At 40.5% G+C, this 23,775-nt stretch overlaps 1 protein-coding gene across 2 annotated transcripts in view; it reads right to left on the reverse strand.

Annotated features, from left to right (window-relative positions):
• Nucleotides 1–258: 258 nt before the first annotated feature.
• The window catches only part of nbas (NBAS subunit of NRZ tethering complex), a 175,070-nt gene continuing 151,553 nt past the window's right edge, over nucleotides 259–23,775 (reverse strand). For both annotated transcript variants that reach the window (XM_005914315.3, XM_042226834.1), the window contains 3 exons: nucleotides 16,872–17,019; nucleotides 13,228–13,362; nucleotides 259–1,320 (listed from right to left, as the gene is read on the reverse strand). In XM_005914315.3, coding sequence (XP_005914377.1) covers nucleotides 1,045–1,320; nucleotides 13,228–13,362; nucleotides 16,872–17,019 — 559 coding nt within the window. In that variant the 3' untranslated portion in view covers nucleotides 259–1,044. The remainder of the gene's footprint in view (nucleotides 1,321–13,227; nucleotides 13,363–16,871; nucleotides 17,020–23,775) is intronic.

Here is a 23,775-nt window from a genome sequence, read left to right on the forward strand (position 1 = left end):
TTGACAGAAAATAAATAAATAAACCAGGGGTTTGGATTTCATTTTCTAAATCTTTGCCCTGCAAATCACTCCTCAAAATGCTGTAATTATGATGCAAATGTTTTGAGTGCATTCATTATATGAGGCGGATACAATCTTAAAGCCCATTCAATTAAAAAGAGAACTAAAAATACTGATAAGAAACGTTACCCATCTGTGCACTCTTCCACCATGAATAAAGAAACACAATACAATAAAAAATGAAAATAATACAATCGCTCCTTTTCATCAGTTTTCTTTATTTCGGTTCTAAAAGGTGGGACAAAATAGTCGCATTTTACGCTTTTATTTATTCAAATGAAACAAAGCAACCTAACAACATCAACGCACACACACACACACACACGTGCGTGCACGTTTATTCCTCATCATTATAAGCTTTACATAACTTCACTGGTGTGTGTCATATATAGTATTTGTGCATCCGTACACTCAGCACGGGGGCAGCTGCGGGGCTAATTTGTTTAGAAGGAATTAATTAGACATTATTAGGGGGAAAACAATGGAGCAGAGGCAGGGTGTTTAACGATGGGACGTTAAAGAGGCAAACCTGTCACGGAACAATAGGCTAATATCCACCCACTGCTACCCACTGCTCAATTACTTTATCACACAATAGGACACGACGCACACACAAATAAATCCGAGCAGCCGTTGCATTCTGTGATTAGGCCTCGGTCTCAACGTTCATCCATGACTGAGTGACAGCAGAGGTTGTTTCTGTGTGTGAAAGATCGTCTCTCTAATTGAGCAGATGTTTCAGGATTAAAGGTATCCTCTCTTATACCTTCACAGATGACAGCGCTATTGAAATGTCTTCTGTTGATGAACCTCAAACCTGATTAGAGAACTAAATGTAGAGGTATTGACTGCTTTTAGTTTTGCTTCTTCAGATCTCGTTCCAATCTAATTCCAGTCCTTTTTCGGCATCTTCCTACTCTTTCCCTAAGGCTAGGTTACGACAGCGCTCTGTGGCTGCGGTCCAAACTGTCTCCCCGTCTCCTTTCACAGCCACTTCTCGAGAACGGCCAAGGCGGAGTTGAAGGTGAACTGGGCCGGGTGGGTTCCGCGGTGAGCCAGCAACAGGGAACCTGCCTCAGGCCCGTGGCCCGCCGCCATCAGCTCAGCGGCGGCTTTCTCCACATCCCAACCGCCCTCCTGCTGGTGCGACAGCATGTGGGAGCTTAGCAGGGGGTACAGGGCTGAGGAGACGCAGCCTACCAGGAGCCCAGCATCTAGGAGCAAGGAAAGGAGCTCTTCATCGCAGGAGGAAGCCGTCTCCTGGAGGAAGAAGAAAAGGGGAGGAGAACGTGTAAACACACATGTGAGGATAGAATCAAGAGAAACTAAGTTTCCTTTTAAACTGTGATCCTGTTTTTTTTTTTTATCCCTGAAAAGAACACGTGTCAAGATAAACAGCCAAAAATTTTGAATGAATGTATCCAATTTCTCTTCCAGGTATCAACCCTAAACATCTACTGGCTGACTGAAGACTGAAAGCAGCTGGTGGAGTTGAATTTGTACCATCCACTGCGTTTTGCAGAAATAAGGTTTTGTAGCTCAATGCAGCCGCGGCAGCAGGAACCTTTGAATGTTGTATGATTACAATGTTACACTTTCAGTGTCAGGTCACATCCTGTGTTGACCCGCGGCTGACCGCCATTTTTCTCGCATGTGCTTTCGATCACACACAGCTTCTCGCAACCACCAATCCAACACACACACACACACACACACACAACTCTTTTTCCTCTCTTTTTCCTTTTATTTGCAGCTTCTCGCTTACTAAAAGTGTTTAGAGCATATGCTCATAGAGTCATAAACAGACCTTTATATAATATTTTAATCCCATCATCCACCTGGTTACATCAATGAATTACATGCAAATTCAAACAGCTAAATGCCGTTAGGGCAGCTAAGAGTGGTTTACAGGCCATGCAGAAGCCAGGCTGAGTGCTGGGGTTGAGAGGGCCGTCTCTCCATGACTCAGCCCGTCTCCTCTGCACCCTCTCACCTGTTTGCTAACTCTATTATTAAGATTGCACTTCCTCAACTTTACACGCTTGTGTGCATGCACACGCAGACAACAGCGTGTCCTTGTTGGGGTATTTTTGGAGCTGAGGCAGATCAATTATAAATGTGGAGCCCATGTTTTCTCTAGTGTAGCGGAGAAGGTAAGCAGAGCCAAAACTCGATCTTTTTCCCCTGCATGGACAATTCCTCCTTTAAACACACACACAAAGAGCCTTTAAGAGGATCACTTGGCTCATGTGATGATAAGCATTAGTTATTCAGCTGCTGTCTCTTACAATGACATTGTCTCCTAGGGGGAGATTACTGATATTTTGAACTTAAAGTCATTTTTACTTCGTGCTAATGTTAGAAGGTCTGGGAAGGAACATCAGTATAGTGGATTTAATGCATTTTCCATTTAATGCGTTTTAAACCCTGCCAGGTCATTATTGCCCTGTTGCCAAAGGATGAGAGAGAGTCGGCATGTGACTAGTGTGACGTGCATGACTACTAATTTAATTTCTAGGCCTTCTATTGAGAGACAAGACCAGATGAATCATGACAAGCTGGGGAAAGGAAAGATGACAGACTGAGAAATTTTTGAACCTAGAACAGAGGTGGATGAGGAGGTCATCCGTGTATAATGAGAATCAAGGAGGAAAAAACTACAAGAGAGACAGCGGGGGTTAGGAGTGTGGAAAATGTATGATGAAGAGAGCTTGGGGGGGGCATAGAGGAGAATGGCTGACATGCACTGAGAGCGTCAGATACATACATTTTTAAATCCACCGACTGTTTTCAGGGGCTGAATGCACACCAGAACTGAGGAGAAGCACTTCAAAAACACCTTCACACTTCAGCTTTATTTTTCATTTTGCAACCTGAACAGAGACTCTGAACAAATGTTCTACATGGGATTTCTGGAGCTTTGTGGAAGATCAATGTCACGAATGATGACTTTTTTTTTAAATTTACATGCAAAAGAGCAACTGATTCTTATTCTTCAGAAGTGTGAGTAGGGAAAAAAAGTGTCATTTATATAAATGTGTGCAATTTGGCACTGAAGAACAAGTGGTTATGGTAACACTACACTGAAGAAAGGATTTCTTGAGATGTGAAAACGCATAGACAGTGTGTCAATAAAGTCAGACAAGGCAAGAAACACAAGGTGAGATGATGAAACAGGCTGCAAACAAGACAAATGTTTAGCCAGATTGCAAAAATGCCTTTATTTGGAAGAAAAAGTTGCATGTTAGAGTATTTTCTTCCAAATAAGCTTGACTCAATTCTTTTAAATCAGTTTTTCTACTGTTACTGTACTTCATCTATTCATGTGGGGAATACTTATTGAATCTTAGATTAACCTCCAAAGACCCAAACTCTTTCATGGCATGCATTTTTAATTTCTCTTTGCTATTTTTTTGTTTGTTTGTTTCTGAGAAAAATGAGATCCACATACATACAGAAGTTCAAACTGAGCATCAGAATTAGGAAGAAAGGTGATTTTCTTGGTACACTTTGGGCCCTTGGTACCAAGTAAACACCATTTAAATGAGCACTGTTTAAATGCCACAGCCTTCCTGTCCAAGTGTTGTTGCTGACCATGTCCATCCCTTTAAGCTCAAATCATCTCAGCTGGTTTCTTTAACATGACCGTGAGTTCGCTGTGCTCAAAAGACCTCCACAATCACCGTCAGATCTCTATCGAATAAGTTGGGATGTGGTGAAATGGGAGAGTGACATCATGGATGTGCATACCAACATCTGTGAGGAAAGTGTTCAGCACCTTGTTAAATCTATATCATCAAGAATTAATGCAGTACTGAAGGAAAATGTGGTCCACCCCAGCACTAGCAAGGTTTATGTAATTAATCGTCCGGTGAGATGTATTTGATAAGGATTTTTATCTGATTATGATCATTACAATTAATCCTGAGCAGGTTATGCCAACCAGTATATTTTTGACCAATGAAAACCCAATCTATCAGCCTCATTGTGGTGGTATGAAAAAAGGTCAGGGGCTCATAAACCCACGATAAGTCTGCAGGCGTCATCTTCTGCAGCTCTGTAGTGCCTTTTGATGTTCTAAGTGCGATTAACCTCAGATTTGATCTGATTGGACCTTAAAGCCTGTTAATCACTGAAATAACCTGCTGGAGCCTGGCTGTAATGAGAGCTCACGCCTATAGCAAATGCAATGATGATAACGTGTGGCTTCTAAAATAAGCTATACACCTTATCAGCTATGACTGATATGTAGCACACTATCAACTACTGGGGAGTGTGAAACAAAAGCGCCAGAGTTGCGGAAGCTCTAAATATCATACCTGCAGAGGAGACTAGATTAGCATTACAACACACAAATTAATTATCAGATGCAGTTGGTTGTGGCTGCATGAGATGTGTACGAATTTAGAGGACAATGATCTAGCCCCGCTCCTGTGCACGGTGACCAGTGTAGGGACAGAAATATGCAAATATTGTAAACACACGCACAAACACTGAATCTAATAAATAAACACAAAAAATCATGTTTTCCTCTGCATTTCTGGTTATGGGAGTTGTGCAAGGAAAAAGAAAGCGAGTACATCAGTCGAGCACAGGCCTGGTCCTCCATGCAGAATCACACACTCTCACTCTCTCTCACACACACACACACACACACACCTCCCAGGCTATTACTGTTTGACAGTGTCAAGAGAGACAGCAGATTTGAGTCTTAGAGTCAGTTGGATTGACAGTTGAGCTGGAAATAGATGTGAAGAAGCACCTGAGAGATGGAGGGATGGAGGGGAATCTTGATATCAAAGTGGAGCAGATAACGGCATATCCTTTTTTTTTTTTTTAACAGCACAAACATCTGTGTCACATTCAAGTGCTTATCCCTACTGTAAAAAAGCTGCAGATAATAAAAACCAATCAATACTTTAAATCTTTCTATCCTTCTTGTACATTATACTGTATACACTGTATTGTTTTACATATTCAAAGCATCTGGTCTCCGTCCAATCATCTGTCCAAGAGTGAGGAACTGCACTGTTCGCTCAAACCTTTCCAAATATTTTTTTTTCCACCAATGCAGCTGCATCTATTTTCCAACTGCATATAAAACTGTTTTTTTTTGCTTGTGTTGTGTTTAAACAGGAGGCAGTGATCCTTTCTCTCTAACCTGTGGTCTGCAAATGTTTGCATGAGAAGTGAGGCTGAGTAGAAGACCAGTGGTTAGCGAAGCTCGTGGGATTTCAGGATCTCATTCAGGGACACTTTGGCAGTGTGAATGCTTGCCACAACATCTGTTTAAACTCAGATCCTTCATGTGAAAGGCAATTACTACATCATCCTTTGACTCAGCTCCACAGCTAGCCATCTGCTGCAACTCTGACAAACCCGTATATGTGACTATATACTGCCTCTTTCCCTCTCCCTTTCCTCCCTCATCATCCTTTCTCCTCTCTCTCACTGAGTTCTTGAGTTCCCCCTGCAGTCTGTCCAGGTCTTGTCTTAATAAACAGATCAGTGTGAATAGGATCTGATTGTGCAGGGAATACATCCATCATGCCTTTCTTTCTGTATCACAGGTCAACAGCTCGGAGAACATGAAAACCTGTCCTGAGGTGGATCTATTTTTGTGCATAGGGGTGTAGCTGTGTTGCATCTATATCAGGTTAAAAGCCCGTCTTCGAGGGTTCAAACAACACCCAGTCTCTCTCTTCGGAGATGCGTAAACAAGAGGCATCTTCTGTCTCCTGTGAGTGTGCTCGCACCCGCAGCTGGTGTGCACTCTGAGTGAGTGAACAAACACTCAGCGTGACAAGAGAACTGACACATCGAGCTGCAGCCATCAGATGTCCAACCCCCCTCTTGCTCTTATTACCTTCTCATTTCTTGCTGTCTCGCGCCGTCAAAGACGAAAGGAAAAAAAAAAGGTCGTCTTTTCCTGGCTTGTTCCGAGAGGCCACTGAACGTTACCTGATTAGTTTGGTCAGTGTTTTAAACTCTTGTTTGCCTTTCTTACCCTGCATGTCTCTCATTTCTTGTATATGTCCTTCTCAGCTCTTTCTCACTGAGCTAAACCCAGCTGAGAGCTTAATTGGAATTACTGAACACGTACAATGCCTAATACATAATGCATGGCCCCAGCCTTCTTTTATCATTTAAATCATAAAGCTTCTTTGGAATGCCAGACAACACACAACTATCTCCTTTCCTCTTCTTCTTCTCCAGGCTCTGTTTCCTATCCCTCCATCCAAGCTGTCCCCAGGCTTTAGCGGTGCACCAAACTGAGTGTGCGCACACACAAATGACACCAAACAGTTCTTGCTTGCAGCACAACATGATTGAAAGTGACAGAAGAAGAGGCTTTAAAGCCAAAAAAATAAAAATAAAAGTGGGCTCTGACGCATACGAGGAGACAAACACACACACACACACACACACACACACACACACACACACGGTGAGGAAGTTCAGGGATCAACGCAGTGAGCTGCAAGCAAACAGAGCTAGATTAATAGGTTCAATGTGGTACAAAAAGCTGTAAACAAGCCCACTTAAACAAGCAATTAGACACATAATCACTCAATCAAACACAAGCACACATGCCCCTTTTGTCCTCACTACACTGGGCAGATGGACAAGGTGCATCCAACTCTTTCAATGGGATTTTGAGTTCTTTCTAACTGATTAAAAACATACACAAGGGAGCACAAGTTCGAATTAAAACTGTTAATAAATTCAAAAAAGAAAAGATGGAAAGATGAAGCACTACCACTAAAACTGGCCCATCATTGGCTGGTAAACACAAGTAAACCCACAAACCACTGTAGCAGTGCATTACACAGCACGTTTATCTAGCTAGCTATCTAGTTTAGGCTATGTCATCTTTTCTTTGATTCTGTGAATATTTTCACAGAATCATTTTGGCAAGACTGGATCAGCGTTTGGGGAGCCACTCCTGTGATTGGCTGTTTTTCTGTCAGGCTTTGGAAGGCACTCTGGCTACTGGAAAATTTCACATGGGAACCAAACGGGTCACTTGTGGCTAATGTGGCTACTCTAAAGTGGTTCAGTAGCCTCACAATGGCTACGATTTTCTAATCCAACTGAAAGCATGAGCAAAAATTCAGAAAACAGCCTCAAAGCTCAGAGACACCACTAAAGTGCTTGGTTTGTTCAACCAACAGCCTATTTATCCTAACTATCAGAATTATTGTACATTTTCCTTTTGAGACTCAAACCAACAGAAACTACATGACTATGCAAAAGTCTTGAGTCTTTATATTTTGCATCCAATGAGACAGATTTACTTGTAATTTTTTACAGTGGTAAAATAGGTCCTGAGAGATTCTGAAGGTCTTCCAAAGTTTTTCTTTGGACATTGGCTACTTTTTCACTACTATACCTGTACCTAGTACCTGACCATTCTCCCAAGAATGTTTTTTTGTTTGTCAAGTCATCTAACTCACCTAAGAATCACTCAAACAAAACAGGAATCTATGAAACAAGGGATGAACCAGTGTTGTGTCTACACCTAACAAACACATGACAATTTTTAAATGCCATCTTTTGGTATTGTTACGTGCAGCCTGTCGCAAAAACGTGATTTGTTAACATTTTGTTGAAAAATGACACAAATAACAGTTTGACAGACATAAAGTGAAGTGAAGAATGCAAATTTTGGTTTAAATTGTCATGAGTATGTACAGAAAAGATCAGGAAAGAGGTACAACAGTGAGTGTATACAGCTGTCTGTAAAACACAGTGGAGACTGTCATGGTTTGAGGAGGTCAGTTCCTTAAACATAATTATGCAAATTCTCATGACCATTGATCAACAACCACTGACCAAAACCCACTGATCAAAGGCCATGAGTACCATTCACAGAGAGTTGGGGAATGGCTGCAATCACAGCATTGTAAGATGGCGAAAGATGTACCCTACTGTTTGGAACACGTCGGTTTAACAACTTAATTTTCCAGCATGACAATGTTCCCAAACATACTACCACTGCCGATACAAACTCTGTTTTTGCCTTATATACTATATTTCCATGTATGTTTGTATCCATTTCCCATTCCGTATCAAAATATAATAAAATGATGGGTGACTATTGCACAGTACTGTAGATCTACGCAGAAATACAAAACTTTTTTTTCCATTTCAGAAAAATATCATAGCCATCAAAAGCAAATTTAGTTTTACATGGTTCTCTTTTTGAAACCAGTCATCTGCAGACAACAACTTTATCAATTCACTGAGCCACAGACAGCCGCGGTTCAAAACAACCTGCTATTGCCACTTCAGATGGAAAATGTTATGGTTTTTGGCTAAAGACCCGCAGTTTCGAGGCTATTGAATATGCCATTGTCGTCACTGTGACTCGAACATGTGCCACACAGAAAATGTAAGCCTTGTAGAATCATGGAAAAGCCTGGACAAAAAACATAAGCTGCTGAAAAGGCACAGGGACTGCTGCAGCACTGAGAGGAATCTGTATAAGTGTGTGTGTGTGTGTGTGTGTTTACAGACAGAATGGAGAACTCGCATTAGTCAGGCTGGTGTTAACTCCTGACTCCCTCCTCCCAACTCCATACATCTTCAAGAGGAGGAGAGAAATGGACAATATGGAAGAGAGTACAGCTGAAGACTTGTGTGCCGACACCTTGAACAGTGTGAAAGCAGAGAATTAAAAGCCTCCACTGTATTTTTCGGCATCAAGAATACATTCCCTTCTCCATAACCTGCTCTCTACTTCTTTGTCTCCTTTTCAAATAATCTGCACTACTCCCACTCCTTTCCTCCATTCTTTAGTTCTCCAACGCCCACTGTGGTCTCCTCCTGCAGAGCTCAGCATACCCATTTACTCACCTACCACACAGCAGCAACGCAAGACACAGGAAAAGTGAAGGGAAATCTGCACATATACATATATCTCACTGTGGATGAATCTGTTACTGTTTTGAATTCGCTTCCTAGGTCAAGTGATTTCCCTTAATTACATTTTCTTAATTAAACTCTAAATTAATCTCTTTTTCTTAATGATAACCTCAGGGACCTTCAGCTGTGGCAAAAAGGTTTTGATGGTAAAACAATGTAAACAATGATTTATACTAGATACAAAGCTATTTGCCAGGAGAAAACTGTAGGCAGTGCTTTAAGATAAAGTCTGCCAATCACTCAGAGTGGCATATGCAAACAAATGTATGGTTCACTGTGACCAAAAAGCAACCTCGGGCTAGTTATTTAAACGAGAACTATAATAAAACTCACAGCAGCAGCACCTTGTCTAGTATGATGGAGTGAAACAAAGCGTGGCTAAACACAAAATCTCAATGAAATGCAAACCAAAAGTAACAGAACAGTAACTGCAGTCAATTAACAGGCTGTTGACTCAGTGAATTTTCTGATTGATCAAGCTGAGCCAAAATCAATTATTTCTGTTCCTTCTGAGATACTGATCTGCTAACAGCAGCTGCACAGTAACTCCTGATAAGTTCTGGCTATTTGTAGAGCTGCTAAAATAGAAACACTATGTGTAAGCCATCACGTTTAGAAGTGGATCATCATGAACTTTACAAGGTGTGGTCAAAAATTTCCTTGAGTCCAAGAACCATCACCAGTTCAATTTTAACCAACGTCCCCTTCGAGTTCTTGTGCATGAACAGCTTCCTCTGTTGCTGCAGTGTTTTTGGATTGATCCCTGTGTGCATCTGCAATTTCCAGCTTCCTTGTGGACCTCAGGCTTGTGCAGAAGGCAAACATCACCTTATGAGCTGACCCAACTTTCATTTTGAGAATCATCATTGCCGACATGCAGACTTTACTTTTTTTTCCCCCCAAACTTTGCAGGTGTTGTAATTTCTCCCACAGGCTCAGAGTGTCGATGCAGAGTTGCTCTGCAATATCCTGAAGTGTAAAGGGAGGACGTCCGCTGGAGACGGCCAGTGCCAACATTCAATCTTGCACTTGCTAACAATCAAATTAAATGAAAAAGCTCACACTGTGGTAACTAACTATGTGGACAGTTTACAATTTAACCCTGCTGTGCTTCAGCTCCAGTAATATATATTTTCCGGTCACTATGAATTATTCACAAACCTAATAAATGTTATTGGAACTTCTTGGCATTAAACGAGCAAGCATTTAAAAACTGTTAACAGCATGTTACAAGGATAATGTGGATTACAAAGATAATTCCTTCTGAAGGCCCAAGTTGCATTTTTACAAGTAACTTTTCAGATGTTTTAAAAAGATACACCAAAACCAAAATGTTGAATATTTTGCTGTATAGCTGGATATTTTAAACCCTTGGCAGATCAAAAGCAAATCTATCTGCATGGATAGAAACTATTTGTAGTACTTTATGTGAGATTTTTCTCCCCATTAAACTAAGGAAACACTTCATGCTCAGAAAGTTTTGAATTTGCAAATAATTTAAGCTTTACAGTGATTCACTTAGTTAAATCCGTAGTTTCTGAATGGATTGGTACTTATGTATTGCTTTTCTACACAACTTGAGCACTAAAAGCGCCCTGTACTACATGTCTCATTTATACAAGCACGTTATTCTAAGCCTAAGTGCTTTTTAGCTCAAATTCACACACACACACACACACACACCCTCCCTCACACACAAATGCACAAGTATTTTGCCCAAGACTGCCTCAACATTAAGATTCAAACCACTGACCTTCTGATTAATGTACAGCCTCCACTTCCTTAACCTCATGACAGCTAGCACTGACCAGTTGAGAATAAACATTTTTCCCTTACAACTGCTGGTTGTATCACGTCCAATATGGTGGGCAGCTCTCAGCGTGTGCACGATGTCACACGAGAGCTTAAGTTCGTTTATTCAATTATTGTAACCTAATGGAAATTATGAGTTTCGAGTTAAGATTTCAAATACAGTCAATGAGGAGCGCTGGTACTGAATCAGACTGAGTGTTTCATTATGCCCAAAGCCTATACATACTACAAGACTTGCACACAACGTCCTTTTTGCAAAATTCTGTTTTTTGCAATAACATTTGTGTGAACACAACCTTCAAAGCAAGTTTAAGTAATCAGAAGAAATACTCACACACTTGAAGGGATGCACAAAGGCACTAGGCACATGCAGACAATGAGCAGCGAGCAGCGTGGAGCCAACACACTATCAGATGTATTAGATGTAAGATAATTTTTCTGTGTCTGTGATGATGTTATCTTTAGATGAACACTGTTCTGTGCCGCTCCGAACATGCCCCCGTTCATTCAGCTTTTACTTGGCAGACGTAAGATTATTTCTCAAAGCAGCGACACGCCACCAGTCTTCCTCCATTCATATATCCCTTCTCTAACTCTACCTGATTTATCTTTTCTGTCTTTCCCGCGTGCTATCTACTGTAGCCCGGGTCCCTTTTCAACTTTACAATTTATACATTTGCTGTCCTTGTAATTTCCATTCTCATCCCATTTCTCTGTCTCGACACCCGTTCCTGCTCCATTTGACTTTCTCTTCCCACATCTAAATCACAAATCCTTTCTCTCACCACTTCCAGCAACCCTAACTTTCCTCAGTTCCGCTGTCTTATTCACTGAGGTTTAAGAGCAGGTGTTCCAATATAGCAGCTTGATCGTTTGATTTAATGGAGGCTCTGTCAGTTAATAGTGTGGCTTTCTCTTATCTGATCCAGGAACAAAGAGAAGGTCTGCTGGGTCTGAGAAGCCCACTTTGTGACAATTGCTTATCTGATTGAAGAAACAGTGGAGAGCGACCTGCGCCGTCTTGAACGATTATGCTCTTATCTGACGGTGGCCTCCCAAAACTAGAGGACAAGTTGACAAGTAGAGAAATTGGGTTTGTAAGGATGTTGAAATTATTTAGCAGAACTTAATTTAAACTGTGGGAAAGAGGATGTAATTTTTCGCTCTTTTCAGACAACAGACCAGACCTTTTTCCATTATCTTCTTTTCAGCATGCAGTGTCTCTGGATTCTCAGTCAGTCACACTTTTTTGGTCAAAAGGCAAACCTTAAGGCTCCAAAAACACAATGGGTAACACTAGTTTTTTTCTAAAGCGCAAGCCATAAAGGTTAATAAACAAATAATTCATATTACGCATTAACCTAATTTGATATTTAGATGCCTTTTTTAAGCCATTTATTAGGCAGACAGGGCTAAGACAGTTTGAGCTCTTCACCATTACTACACACTGAAAACTTTTGGGTTTTAACCTTTTAAAACCTAAACCATGAAATAACTGCCAGAAATCTTTAATTTTTTGATATTGGAGCGTTTGTTGAATGTAGAGGAATTTCTTTCATTTATGTATTATTCATATTATTTTATTGTATAATGCTTTGGTGCCACTGGGTTTAAGCATGTCTCAATGTCACACACCTTATTCATGCCATTGAACAGCCGGGTGATTGTATCTCAGGAAGTTTGGGGGAAGCATTCACACACAAAGAACCCAGGGTGGGGGGAAGAGCCTTTTGTCTCTTCAACCAATGTAAGACATTGCAAGGGAGTATGAACTTTCTTTGGGGGAAGACCAAAGGTGTGACAACAGGTGTGTACAGCCTTTTGTTCCTGTAGGAAGTATTTAAACGCAGGGCCATGCCAGGAGAGACTGATCGACTGCCCCAGCGATGGCTTCTCTCACCAAGCTTGGGTTTTTGTTCTTGTTTTGATTAAAAGATGTTAGCGATCGCTCACCGTTTGTCTGCAGGCTTTATTGAATGGAAACTTCCACAACATTGAACCTTTAGACAAAATATATATGAAAATATATCAAACTTTAATCTGCATATATGAGTTTTAATTTGTATCACATTCGCTACATTAGCCATATTTTTGCAATTTAGTCATTGAAAATGTGTCATGCAAATTATATCATTTTTTGAGGGTAAAAAAAAGTCACACTGATTATGTAGAAGTCTCAAAAACACATGCATCAATTATGATATGCTTGGCTTTAAAGGGTTAACAGTTGATTAAAAAGAAGAAAATAAATCTGGAACACCTCCTTGAGCTCCAGGAAGCCGTGAAGCACTTTTTCTTTTTACATTTTACAATTTTAAAGGATAAGTGACAACAAAAATGTCACCAGCCAATCTGCAGTTCATAAAGCCAACCCCTTTGTGTCTCCATTTGAACACAAACTCTCCAGACTATTACAATGACACTTACTGTGCTCATGCCGTTGATCTTATCAAGAGTCAGCTGAAGCAGTTGCTCGTCACAGCTTTCAGACATCAGTTTCAGTGCCGGCTGCAGGAGGCTTGGCTGATTTTGGAGCAGCAGGGTAGCTATGTGTCTAATACACTGAAAAAAAGAGAGAGAAAGACAGATTTGGGAGGGGGTAAGATGAATTGATAAATGTGCAAATGAATGGATGAAAGGCAGAGGGTGAACGACAAAAGCGAAGGCAGAGATGAGAATAGCACAAGGCAATCAGGGGACAGAGTCAAAATGAGGAAGGGAGAAGAAAAGAGGGAAGCAGAAACAGAGAGAACAGTGAAGGTTAATCGATGTGCATATAATGTAGAGGCACCTAATACTTTTAAAAAGGTTTACACACAAACACATGCACACGCCAGACACACAGTCCCATCCAGTAATGTACGGATATCACAATGCAATCTAACTCCCCCATGCTCTGCCGGTTTCATTCCAGCAGATTCAAATTAAAGCTGCTCAGAACAGAGTAAAAGGCCTCCCCCACCTCCCACCCCTCCATCCCACACTAATATTAGACAGGCTGGCAGACACTAGCCTATTCACACTGAATAGCATTAGTGCTAAACTAATATCACAGTCAGCTGGCCCTAGACATACAGAATGGCATTTGGCTTAGCACTTGCATGGTGCTCAGCAGGGCATGAATAGCATTAGGAGCTGTTAGATATCAATGGGAGGCTAGTGCATATAGTACACTGCAGAGAGCACTGAGCTGATGCTAACACATTGCTGTGGGTTACATGCTTAATACCTTTAGCCTCCTGTATTTAGATATTGGTTAAAATGATGGCACTGCAGCGTGTTTCTACTGAGCGTGAACAAGCTAAATATAATAATGGTGACAAAAGATGACCTGATGTTTAGGAGCCATACTAATTTTAAAATAGTAAGTGATGAAAACAAAGATCATGCACCTTTCAGAGTCCCATGTCAGTGCTTATCTTCTATCACTGGAATACTTTTACATATAAATTAAACACAACAGCACATGAAGTAATGTAGGAGCATAAAGTGGAATACAAATGCCCATACAACCCAGAGCACTATGAATTGTAAATAAACAACAACAAAACAGCTTCATGAAATAATTGGCAAACACTTAAAACCCAAAACGTAAAAATATAACAAAGACGACACGTCAAATGTTAAAAATCTGAACACACAACTAAAAATAAATAAATAAATTGATTCATGTTGAATTTGATGCCAGAAATATGTTTAAAAAAAACTATGGATAACAATCAATTGGAAAAGTTGTGTAATGCTTAAGTAAATAATTAGATAAATCCATTTTAAAAAGACAGGTCAGAGGCGCTCACGACTAATTAGGTTAATTAGAAACAAGTAAGTGACGCGACTGAGTATAAAAAGCATCCCACACACATTCAAATCTTTGAGATTTAAAGATGTGGAGGAGTTACCTACTCTGTGAAAGAAAAAAAATACAAATAATTTAAAAATAATTAGTATAATAATTCTTGAAAATAGCTTGATAGTGCTATCACTGAAGGTGCTGTACACATTATGATTAAAAGATTCAGAAAATCCAGAGAAATCTCTGTACCCAAAGGCTGAAAACCAATTATGAAAACGATATTTTGGGCCCCTCGGGCAGCACTGCACTAAAAACAGATTCTGTAATGGAAATCACTGCTTGGGGTCACAAACTCTTTTTAAAACCAGTGAACACAGTTTATCAGTTTACCACAAGTGCAAAAATAAACCTGCATCCTCTGGACTGAAACAGAGAATGGCTGGTTTTGTATCTGGCAGTTCAAAAGATGGTAATGGGGTTCATTAGTGCTTATGGTATGGCTAACTTTAATATCTGTGAAGGCACCATTAAAGTCTCATCCTACTGACCCTCTGGGTCCATGCATGCCCCAGAGGGATAGTTTTTGTTAAACCTTATAGGTGGGTCCAAGTTTTTGACTTTTGCCACTCAATTTGTTCCTAATGACGCCACACCATTGTTTTCCATTTGTCCTTTGATCAGTGCTTTTTAAAAATGTTAAGGAGTGAGAGTGGGATTGACAGACAAATTGGTCTCGGCAGTGATAAGGACACTGTTGTGGTGAAGAGGGAGCAGAGCGTGAAAGCGAAGCCGTCGATTTACTGGTCGATCTACGCTCCTACCCTCACCCTACGGTTTGTCGGGAGCTCTGTGTATTGACTAAAAGAATAAAATGACAGATACAAGTGGCAGAAATGAGTTTACTGTGAAGCGTGTTCGTGCTCAGCCCTGGAGACAGGGCAAGGAGCATTGGAGGAGCTACTCCTACACATCAAAAGGAGTCAGCTGAGGTGGTTTGGGTATCTGACCAAGATGCCTCCTGGGCGCCTCCCAGGTGAGATCTTTTGAACATGTATAGAAAACTGCGGGGTAAACTCGGGACACGCTGCCTGGATCTGTGTTTACTTCAGTTATTTTCTGTGGGGTTCAAAATTACCCTGATTGGTTTCATCATATTTGAGTATGGGTTTTCTGGTTTTCTTTGTTTCTTTTTATTTATTATTTCTGTCAGTTTTGTGCTTTTTACACAGAAACTACCACATGTAATTGATTGGTAATAACTTTGAAATTGACACATTATTACGTTCTTGTTTCTTCCTTGTTACCCTGCTATTACCACTTTATTACCAACCTCTATTTCGACATTGTTACGCCCAGTTTTGGGGCCCTTATAATCCAATTACATACATTTCAGGGTAATATTACTCAACTGTAACCACTGTTACTACCATGATATTACTTTGATATTACCGGTACATGGTTATTACTTTGGTAATTGTATAATAATAACTTACCATGCTACAAGCTTGTTTCCCCCTTATTACACTACTATTATCCCTTTATTATTGAGCTGTAATAGAAAGTGCTACCAATAATAATTACATAACTGATATTGCTTTGCAATTATATTTGCTTCTTGCAGTAAATCATTCTTAAGGTTACAGCAATTAGTCTGTGTATGTGAAATACGTCAGTAGGAGGGTTGATGTTGCTGTACCATCTACATACTGCCTTTCAGATGTTCTTGCTTGTTTCAGCAAGACACTCCCATACATACTTCTGCAGCTGTGAATTCAAAAAGCTGCAAGTGCTGAAATGGCCTGTCTGCAATCCAGGTCTTTCAAGCACTGACAACATTTGGCACACTTTGAATAAAAATAATATGACAAAAGAAGCCTGATCTGTTATGAAGAGAACTCCCACAGCAAGCAAGAATGGGAGGAAAAAAGTTCACTTTCAACACTACAATAGTATCCTCAGTTTCCAAATGCTTTTTATGTGTTATTAAAAGAAAAGATGATGCAACGCAGTGGTAAACATGCCCTTGTTTAACTGGAGCGAAAGGTGTTGCTGGCATTAAATAAAAAATGAATTTTCTTTTGCTGTTATTTTCATTTTATGCAGAGGTACAGGTGAGTAAGAGGACTCTTATGCAGTACTTTGGTGAATGTATTTCCATATCAATTTAATTTTGCTGAAATAAATAAAGATTTACTGCTTTAACACACTTTCAAGTTTACTGCAACAAAGAAAAGGCTAGACATTCACAAACAAAAAATACAGAGTATTATCCGATTACCTGCACAGGGAGCTTGTGTTTGCTGTTATAGAGAGATCTCACCATGGTGACAACCTGCTGACCCAGGTCTGTTTTGACCTCTGATCCCTTGCAGCGGGTCAGTAAGGCTGAGGTTAGCACCACCCAGGGGTTATGCTCTGACTCTGCCCTGCAGACAAGAGAGAAACAAAGACTTACAAATGTGTGTCTGTGTGTAGAGTTGTGTTGAGCTTCTTTGTCCTCTCTGATTGACATAAAGAGGAAATGCACTGGTAAACAGTACACAGGGAAAACAGCTGCCTTTGATGGTGTCTTTATGTCAAGAAAAGTTGGAAAAGAACAAAAGTGCAACATGTAAAATTACTCTAATGCTTTTCATCCATTCCTATGTACATACCCCCATGTGACCAAATGGTAATACTGTGAGACAGCAACTGGCAGATGATCACTGCGTATACACCAAAGTGTACAAAAATGTGCAAAAATAACAGCATCAACTTCCATTCAAATCTCAGGCTGTTAAGAAAGCAGAGAGGGTGATCAAGAAGCCTAAAGATAAACAAATTCATTCCAACACTGACATGCAAGTACATATTCTCGTGCAATTAATATTAAACACCTGCACGCTATATTTTCCCTCACCTCTGTGTTAATGTCAGTGACAGGCATCACACTATTTACACAATCTTTCATTAGCTCTTAAGACCTTTGCTAGCACCTCTAGAGCACATGCGCGCCCTCAGCCAAAGCCGGCAAACACCGGTGTAACCTTCATGGATCTTTATCAATACACGGGGGCATGGAAGACGAAAATCAAAAACCATGGAACAACTCATTATCGGTTTAAATATGCCACGACTGATGCATTGACCCTGTTGAAGTAATTAATTTTATTACTATTACCCTTAGCATGGCACAGAGTCATATTAGTGCCTCTGTAACTGCCAACAGTTATTAATTTTAGTGGCTGCGGAGGTTGTAGTCTAATGCAAAACCAAAGCCTCATTATATCTGCATCAGGCTACACGAGGGGAATCAAAGCACATTTCTGAGTCCTGGTGAGGTTGTAAATATTAATACAATGTATGGAGAAAAATAAATAAATTCTGAACTTGTTAGAAAAGTAGAGGCACTTCGAGTGCTTCGAAAATACATGTTGACACGCCAGTGCTGCTGGAAGTTGTGTATGTGATTAAAATGACAAGCAGTGCATTAAATATTGAGGGGAGAGCAAAGGAAGAGGAGATCATGAGGAATCTGATATGAATATGCGCTTTGTATCAAATGATAATGTTTTGCATTCGGACCAATCTTTGGTCGTATGATGGGAAGCAGAAACTCTAGAGTCAGATTAGGAGGTTAAGCATTTTCTTAAGTAGGCTTGTGAGTGTGTGAGCATCTCTGCAAAAGAACCGAGTGTCAGCGAACGATGGAAAGGCCCGTCAAAATAAAGAGACAGAGCGCGATAAAGAGACAGCAGGGAGAACAGCAGGGCTCCTGTGTCTGTCTGTTAGCTGAAGAGGCAGCTCTCCATCCCACTTCCGGGGTGTCTTGTCCAGACGAGCTGCTTCACCTTTGGATGATACGGCCATGGGAACAAACAGAATCCGCTTGTGCTGCTGGCACGCTACTGCTTCCTGTGCTTTTCCAGGGGACAGGAAGGTACTGCTGCATGCGACTTTTTGAGCGTCTGTGTGCTCGCCAAATCTGTCAAAGGGTGCAGTGTGAGTCACAGCCAGCCTCCATTCGTGCTTTGAATCATGACTCAGTTTATGCGGACAGACTAAAGGAGAAGCTTTTCAGATGCAACACTCAGTATGGCTCCCAAAACAGCCTCTTATGGTCTCACTGAAGCAAATCCTCATACTGACACGCACGCACACACACACACACACACACACACACAAAATGGCACACTTCCATCCCGACCAGGATTAAGTGCTGAGTCAGACAAGTAGTTAAGGTTAACCATGTGTTCTGCACAGAGATAAAGTCCTCATGCAGTCAGCATCTAAAATGAGGCATTTGAAGGTTAAGCTATTCTGAGTTTTGTGTTCCAAATTATGAGCTCCACGTGTAGCCATCACTGCACCAAAAAGAAAGAAAGAACAAAATATGCAGAGCAGATGTGGCTCTGAGCAGAATTTCGGGCTTGGAGTAAGTACATTACAGCGCAGTTGCTGTTTATTCATGTTGTAGCAAATTAACAAAGTATGGATGCCAAAACAAATGAGAAAAAACAAAAAGACATATGTACAGGCTGATTTTACGCTCACATTTGAATGTACAAGACAGATGCAACAAGACAACAGATAAAACAGTCTGTGGTTAAAACAAATGATTATAGCTGACTGTCCCAGAGGTCCGACTGTAGCTATCAGGCTCACAAAAGCAGTGGAGTTTCATTGGAAATTGGGGTGACCTTGAAGCAGCAGAGTTGAACAAACCCCTAATCTCTTCTAGTGCTTCTCTACTGAATATATATATGTGTGTCTGTGTGTGTGTGTGTGTGTGTTGGCTTTTTACATCAGTCTCAACACATCTAATGACATCCCTGGTGTCCATTATGAATGGACTGTTGAATAATGTTTTTCATTTTGTCCATTAAACTGCCAATAGCTAAAAAAAATATGTTCTTCTGTTGGAAACTGTTTTCATCTCCCACTTATTTGTTTCCCCATTCACAACCAACTTTATCCTCTTTTGTACTTTATGGACACCATGAGCTTGAAGATGACTCAAACTGACAGACAAAAGAGTCCAGATGAAAAATAAAATAAAAATCTATTCTTCACCAGTTTGTATCTACAGTAATTGCCTATTTCCACAGTCAGATCTTTCCAAGAGACTCAGAAGCTTTACCTGCTTTTCAGCAGATGAAACTACTATGGAGTCAAAGTTTGCTGTACTGGAAGACAGCTGCTGATCAAACACTGTACAGCTCCATTTATATAAAACCGAAGTCAACAGGCGCACTACGAGAATGAGAGGTGGATAATGCTTACTGCCTTCTTTAGAAAAAGAGATATTTAAAAAGGAACGCACGTGTTAACACGCTGTTAACCTGCCGCTTGTTTTTAACGCGACTGAGCATAAACAGATAATCATCAAACATCTGAATTAATTCACTGGATCCATTCAATCTTGAACAACAATGGGCTTACGTGCCTAATTTCCACAGTCCTCCAGCTGTGGTGGAAATGAAAGCTTTTACTCTTATTTCGCTGAAACATTTGTCATAACTGGGGTTATGACACTTCCCAAGTTTAAACTGAAGACTGACGATATCGTAGCGTGCGTGATACCGGTATAAATTTTTTGTGTAATTAAATTGTTTCATATTAAAATATTAATGATATAGCTTCGCCGTGCGAGCACAACAACAAGACAAGCATGTTTAAGAGTGAGAGCCGTGTCAGCCTCCAATGATGATTTAGTAAAAAGGGAGCTACTTCAACAACCTCTAAAGTAGAATGCTTAGGCAACACTTGTACAATATGCAAGAAAACTGCTCGCTTTACAGCTAAAAACATCAAGTTCGTTTTACTAGTTGAGGCAAAAACAAACTGTTGGGTACAACCAGGTTATGAAGGCACGTGAAGCATTAATACTAGCAGCCCAGAAGTCAAAAATGGACCAAGCTGAGTATCGCTGGAGCACGTGTTAGCTGCATTTTATATGATAGAAGGAGCAAATGCTGAATGGAAATGACTGATGTCGTTACATGGAGAAAATGAGGGCTATAAACTGTCACGGCTGACGAGGCAAGCTGTGTGGAGGTGAGGTAAGGACCCAAATGCAGGCCGAGGTTGTGATGAGAGCGAGCTGACAGGAGCAGAGATGACATATGCAGAAACTAAGGAAACTCTAAACTGGGAAAACTAATGAAACTGAACTGAAACCTGATTGCACAGAAGGAGAAACTCACAGAGGTTACACAGGGAGACAACACAGAGAGACTTGGGGGAGACAACACAGAGAGACTTGGGGGAGACAACACAGAGAGACTTGGGGGAGACAACACAGAGAGACTTGGGGGAGACAACACAGACGAAGCAGCAGCAAGCAGAAGAAAACACAGGGCTTATATACACAGTGGAGTAATCAGGGAATAGGAGACAGGAGGGAAACACAGCTGGGAGAAATCAGGGCTAACGAGACTAGGGAAGCAAAGCCAGACACATTCACATAAGACAAGGACCTTCAAAGTAAAACAGGAAATATAACAGGTATGCACAGACACGAGCTTAACACTAAGACATCAGACATGGCAACAGGGAGGAAACACGGAGACGTGGGACCAGGGCAGGCTCAGTCACACAGAACAGAAGGAGCTCAAACTACAAAAACTGAGAAAAAGAATTACTAGAACAGAACCAAAAATATTAACAGTGACAACCCTAAATACCAAATAATCAAGAAATGAAATGAAACAGCTACAAAACACTGGGTCACTCACCCAGGACCATGACATAAACAACCTGTATAAAAGCTCTATCCAAGATAAAGCATCCTGGTTACTTTAGTTTAAAAGTAAAAATAAGTAAAGTATTAAGCATGCTACTTATGCGCTTACATTTGTCACTGTATATAAGGCTGTGTCACTAATGTGATACTATAATCCTGCTGCTACTCTTACTGGCACCTTGAGTCAATAGATTTAATTCAATTCAATTCAATTTTATTTATATAGCGCCAAATCACAACAAAAGTCGCCTCAAGGCGCTTCATAGATACAGAGAAAAACCCAACAATCATATGACCCCCTATGAGCAAGCACTTTGGCGACAGTGGGAAGGAAAAACTCCCTTTTAACAGGAAGAAACCTCCGGCAGAACCAGGCTCAGGGAGGGGCGGCCATCTGCTGCGACCGGTTGGGGTAAGAGAAGGTAGACAGGATAAAAGCAGATATGATTCAATGCAGAGAGGACTATAACACATAGTGAGTGAGAAAGGTGACTGGAAAGGAAAAACTCAATGCATCATGGGAATCCCCCGGCAGCCTATGTCTATTGCAGCATAACTAAGGGAGGTCCAGCCCTAACTATATGCTTTAGCAAAAAGGAAAGTTTTAAGCCTAATCTTAGAAAGTAGAGATAGTGTCTGTCTCCTGAATCCAAACTGGAAGCTGGTTCCACAGAAGAGGGGCCTGAAAACTGAAGGCTCTGCCTCCCATTCTACTTTTAAATACTCTAGGAACAACAAGTAGGCCTGCAGAGCGAGAGCGAAGTGCTCTAATAGGGTGATATGGTACTACAAGGTCATTAAGATAAGATGGGGCCTGATTATTTAAGACCTTGTATGTGAGGAGCAGGATTTTGAATTCAATTCTGGATTTAACAGGAAGCCAATGAAGGGAAGCCAAAACAGGAGAAATATGCTCTCTCTTTCTAGTCCCTGTCAGGACTCTTGCTGCAGCATTTTGGATTAGCTGAAGGCTTTTCAGGAGTTTTTTGGACATCCTGATAATAATGAATTACAGTAGTCCAGCCTGGAAGTAATAAATGCATGAACTAGTTTTTCAGCGTCACTCTGAGACAGGATTTTCTATGAGATGTTGCGCAAATGGAAGAAAGCAGTCTTACACACATTTATAAATAAAGTTTCAAGTTATCACGAGTGTATTACAACTACTGCAAAAGAACCTTGCTTTGATTGAGCTGGAAGGATAAAATCCAAGGAACATTAACCAGTTTGTCTCTGTGGTCCTCAGAGAACGGCTCGCTTTTAATTGAGAACAATGGAGCAGGGGAAGAGCAATCACATCATTAGGGTTTATTGATAATATAGCCAACCCTTACTGTGGCTCATAAGACATCAGCTGGTGCAAGAAGGACAGAGCCCGAGGCTCTGTGATTTCCGAGTCTAAAAGTCTATGTACACAGCATCTAGGAGATAAAAGGCACCACCAGCTCTTAGTAAAATGCAAAGGCAGTCCATAGAAGTTGCCCATTAAAATGTCCGTGTCCTCATGCGTTCCCATTTCCCAAAGCAACAAATCTAATAAAGAAACTACATTTTAAAAAGTGTCTATGGGTGTTTGTGAAGCAACAAAACACACAGAATCACTCACTTTAAGTGGCTGCTTTGACCCAAAGCAGAGAAACAGCACTTATATTTTTAACTTTAAATTCACTGAAGATGCTGAGAGGGCACCAGCAGAGAGAGGCGACAAAAATGAGAGAAAATTAATTGACACCATATGAGCCGCGACACTAATAGTATTCTCCACACAGTCAGCATCAATGGGATATTTTAATTACTACCTCCAAACCACAGACAATGAAATATTTACATGTTTGAGTTTAAATTCAGTACATATGAACGTGTGAATAATAACAACATGGCATTGTGAGAAATCCCATAACACGCATCATGTATGGAATATGAATACTATTGTCAACACATTATAACTCCACTAATTAGTCCATTCACGTGCCTTCCTAAGAGTCATATTGCCTTCTGGAGACATGTTACCATGGTAACTCAACCTTATTTAATATGTAGCAAGTAATGATGAACAAATTGAAAAGACGTACGTATTGCCATGAAGCACCATATATTTAAACACTTAAAAGGAAGAGTTACTCCACCCAGCACCATTATATGCTACACTAATACACTGCATTATTGGATATTTATGTTTTATATTTATAAAATATTTTCCTAGAAATTGCCTCTTTGGTATTTCTGGGCACATAGTGATATTTCAGATATAATTACAAACAGGGGGAAATAAACTTTCACACAGTACTGTGCAAAAGTCTCGACCCACTCACTTCTTGCTTCTTTATATTTTACTAGAAAATTGAGAATTAGGTGCAGTTATGTGCTCACACATAAAAGACAATTTCAGTTGATAATTTTGGATTGTCTGTTCATCCCTTGAATGATCAGCAGGTTAAATGGCTTAACTATATATATA

This window comes from Haplochromis burtoni, unplaced genomic scaffold, assembly GCF_018398535.1.
Source record: "Haplochromis burtoni strain Fernald_Lab_line unplaced genomic scaffold, NCSU_Asbu1 Contig_8, whole genome shotgun sequence".
Taxonomy (NCBI): domain Eukaryota; kingdom Metazoa; phylum Chordata; class Actinopteri; order Cichliformes; family Cichlidae; genus Haplochromis; species Haplochromis burtoni.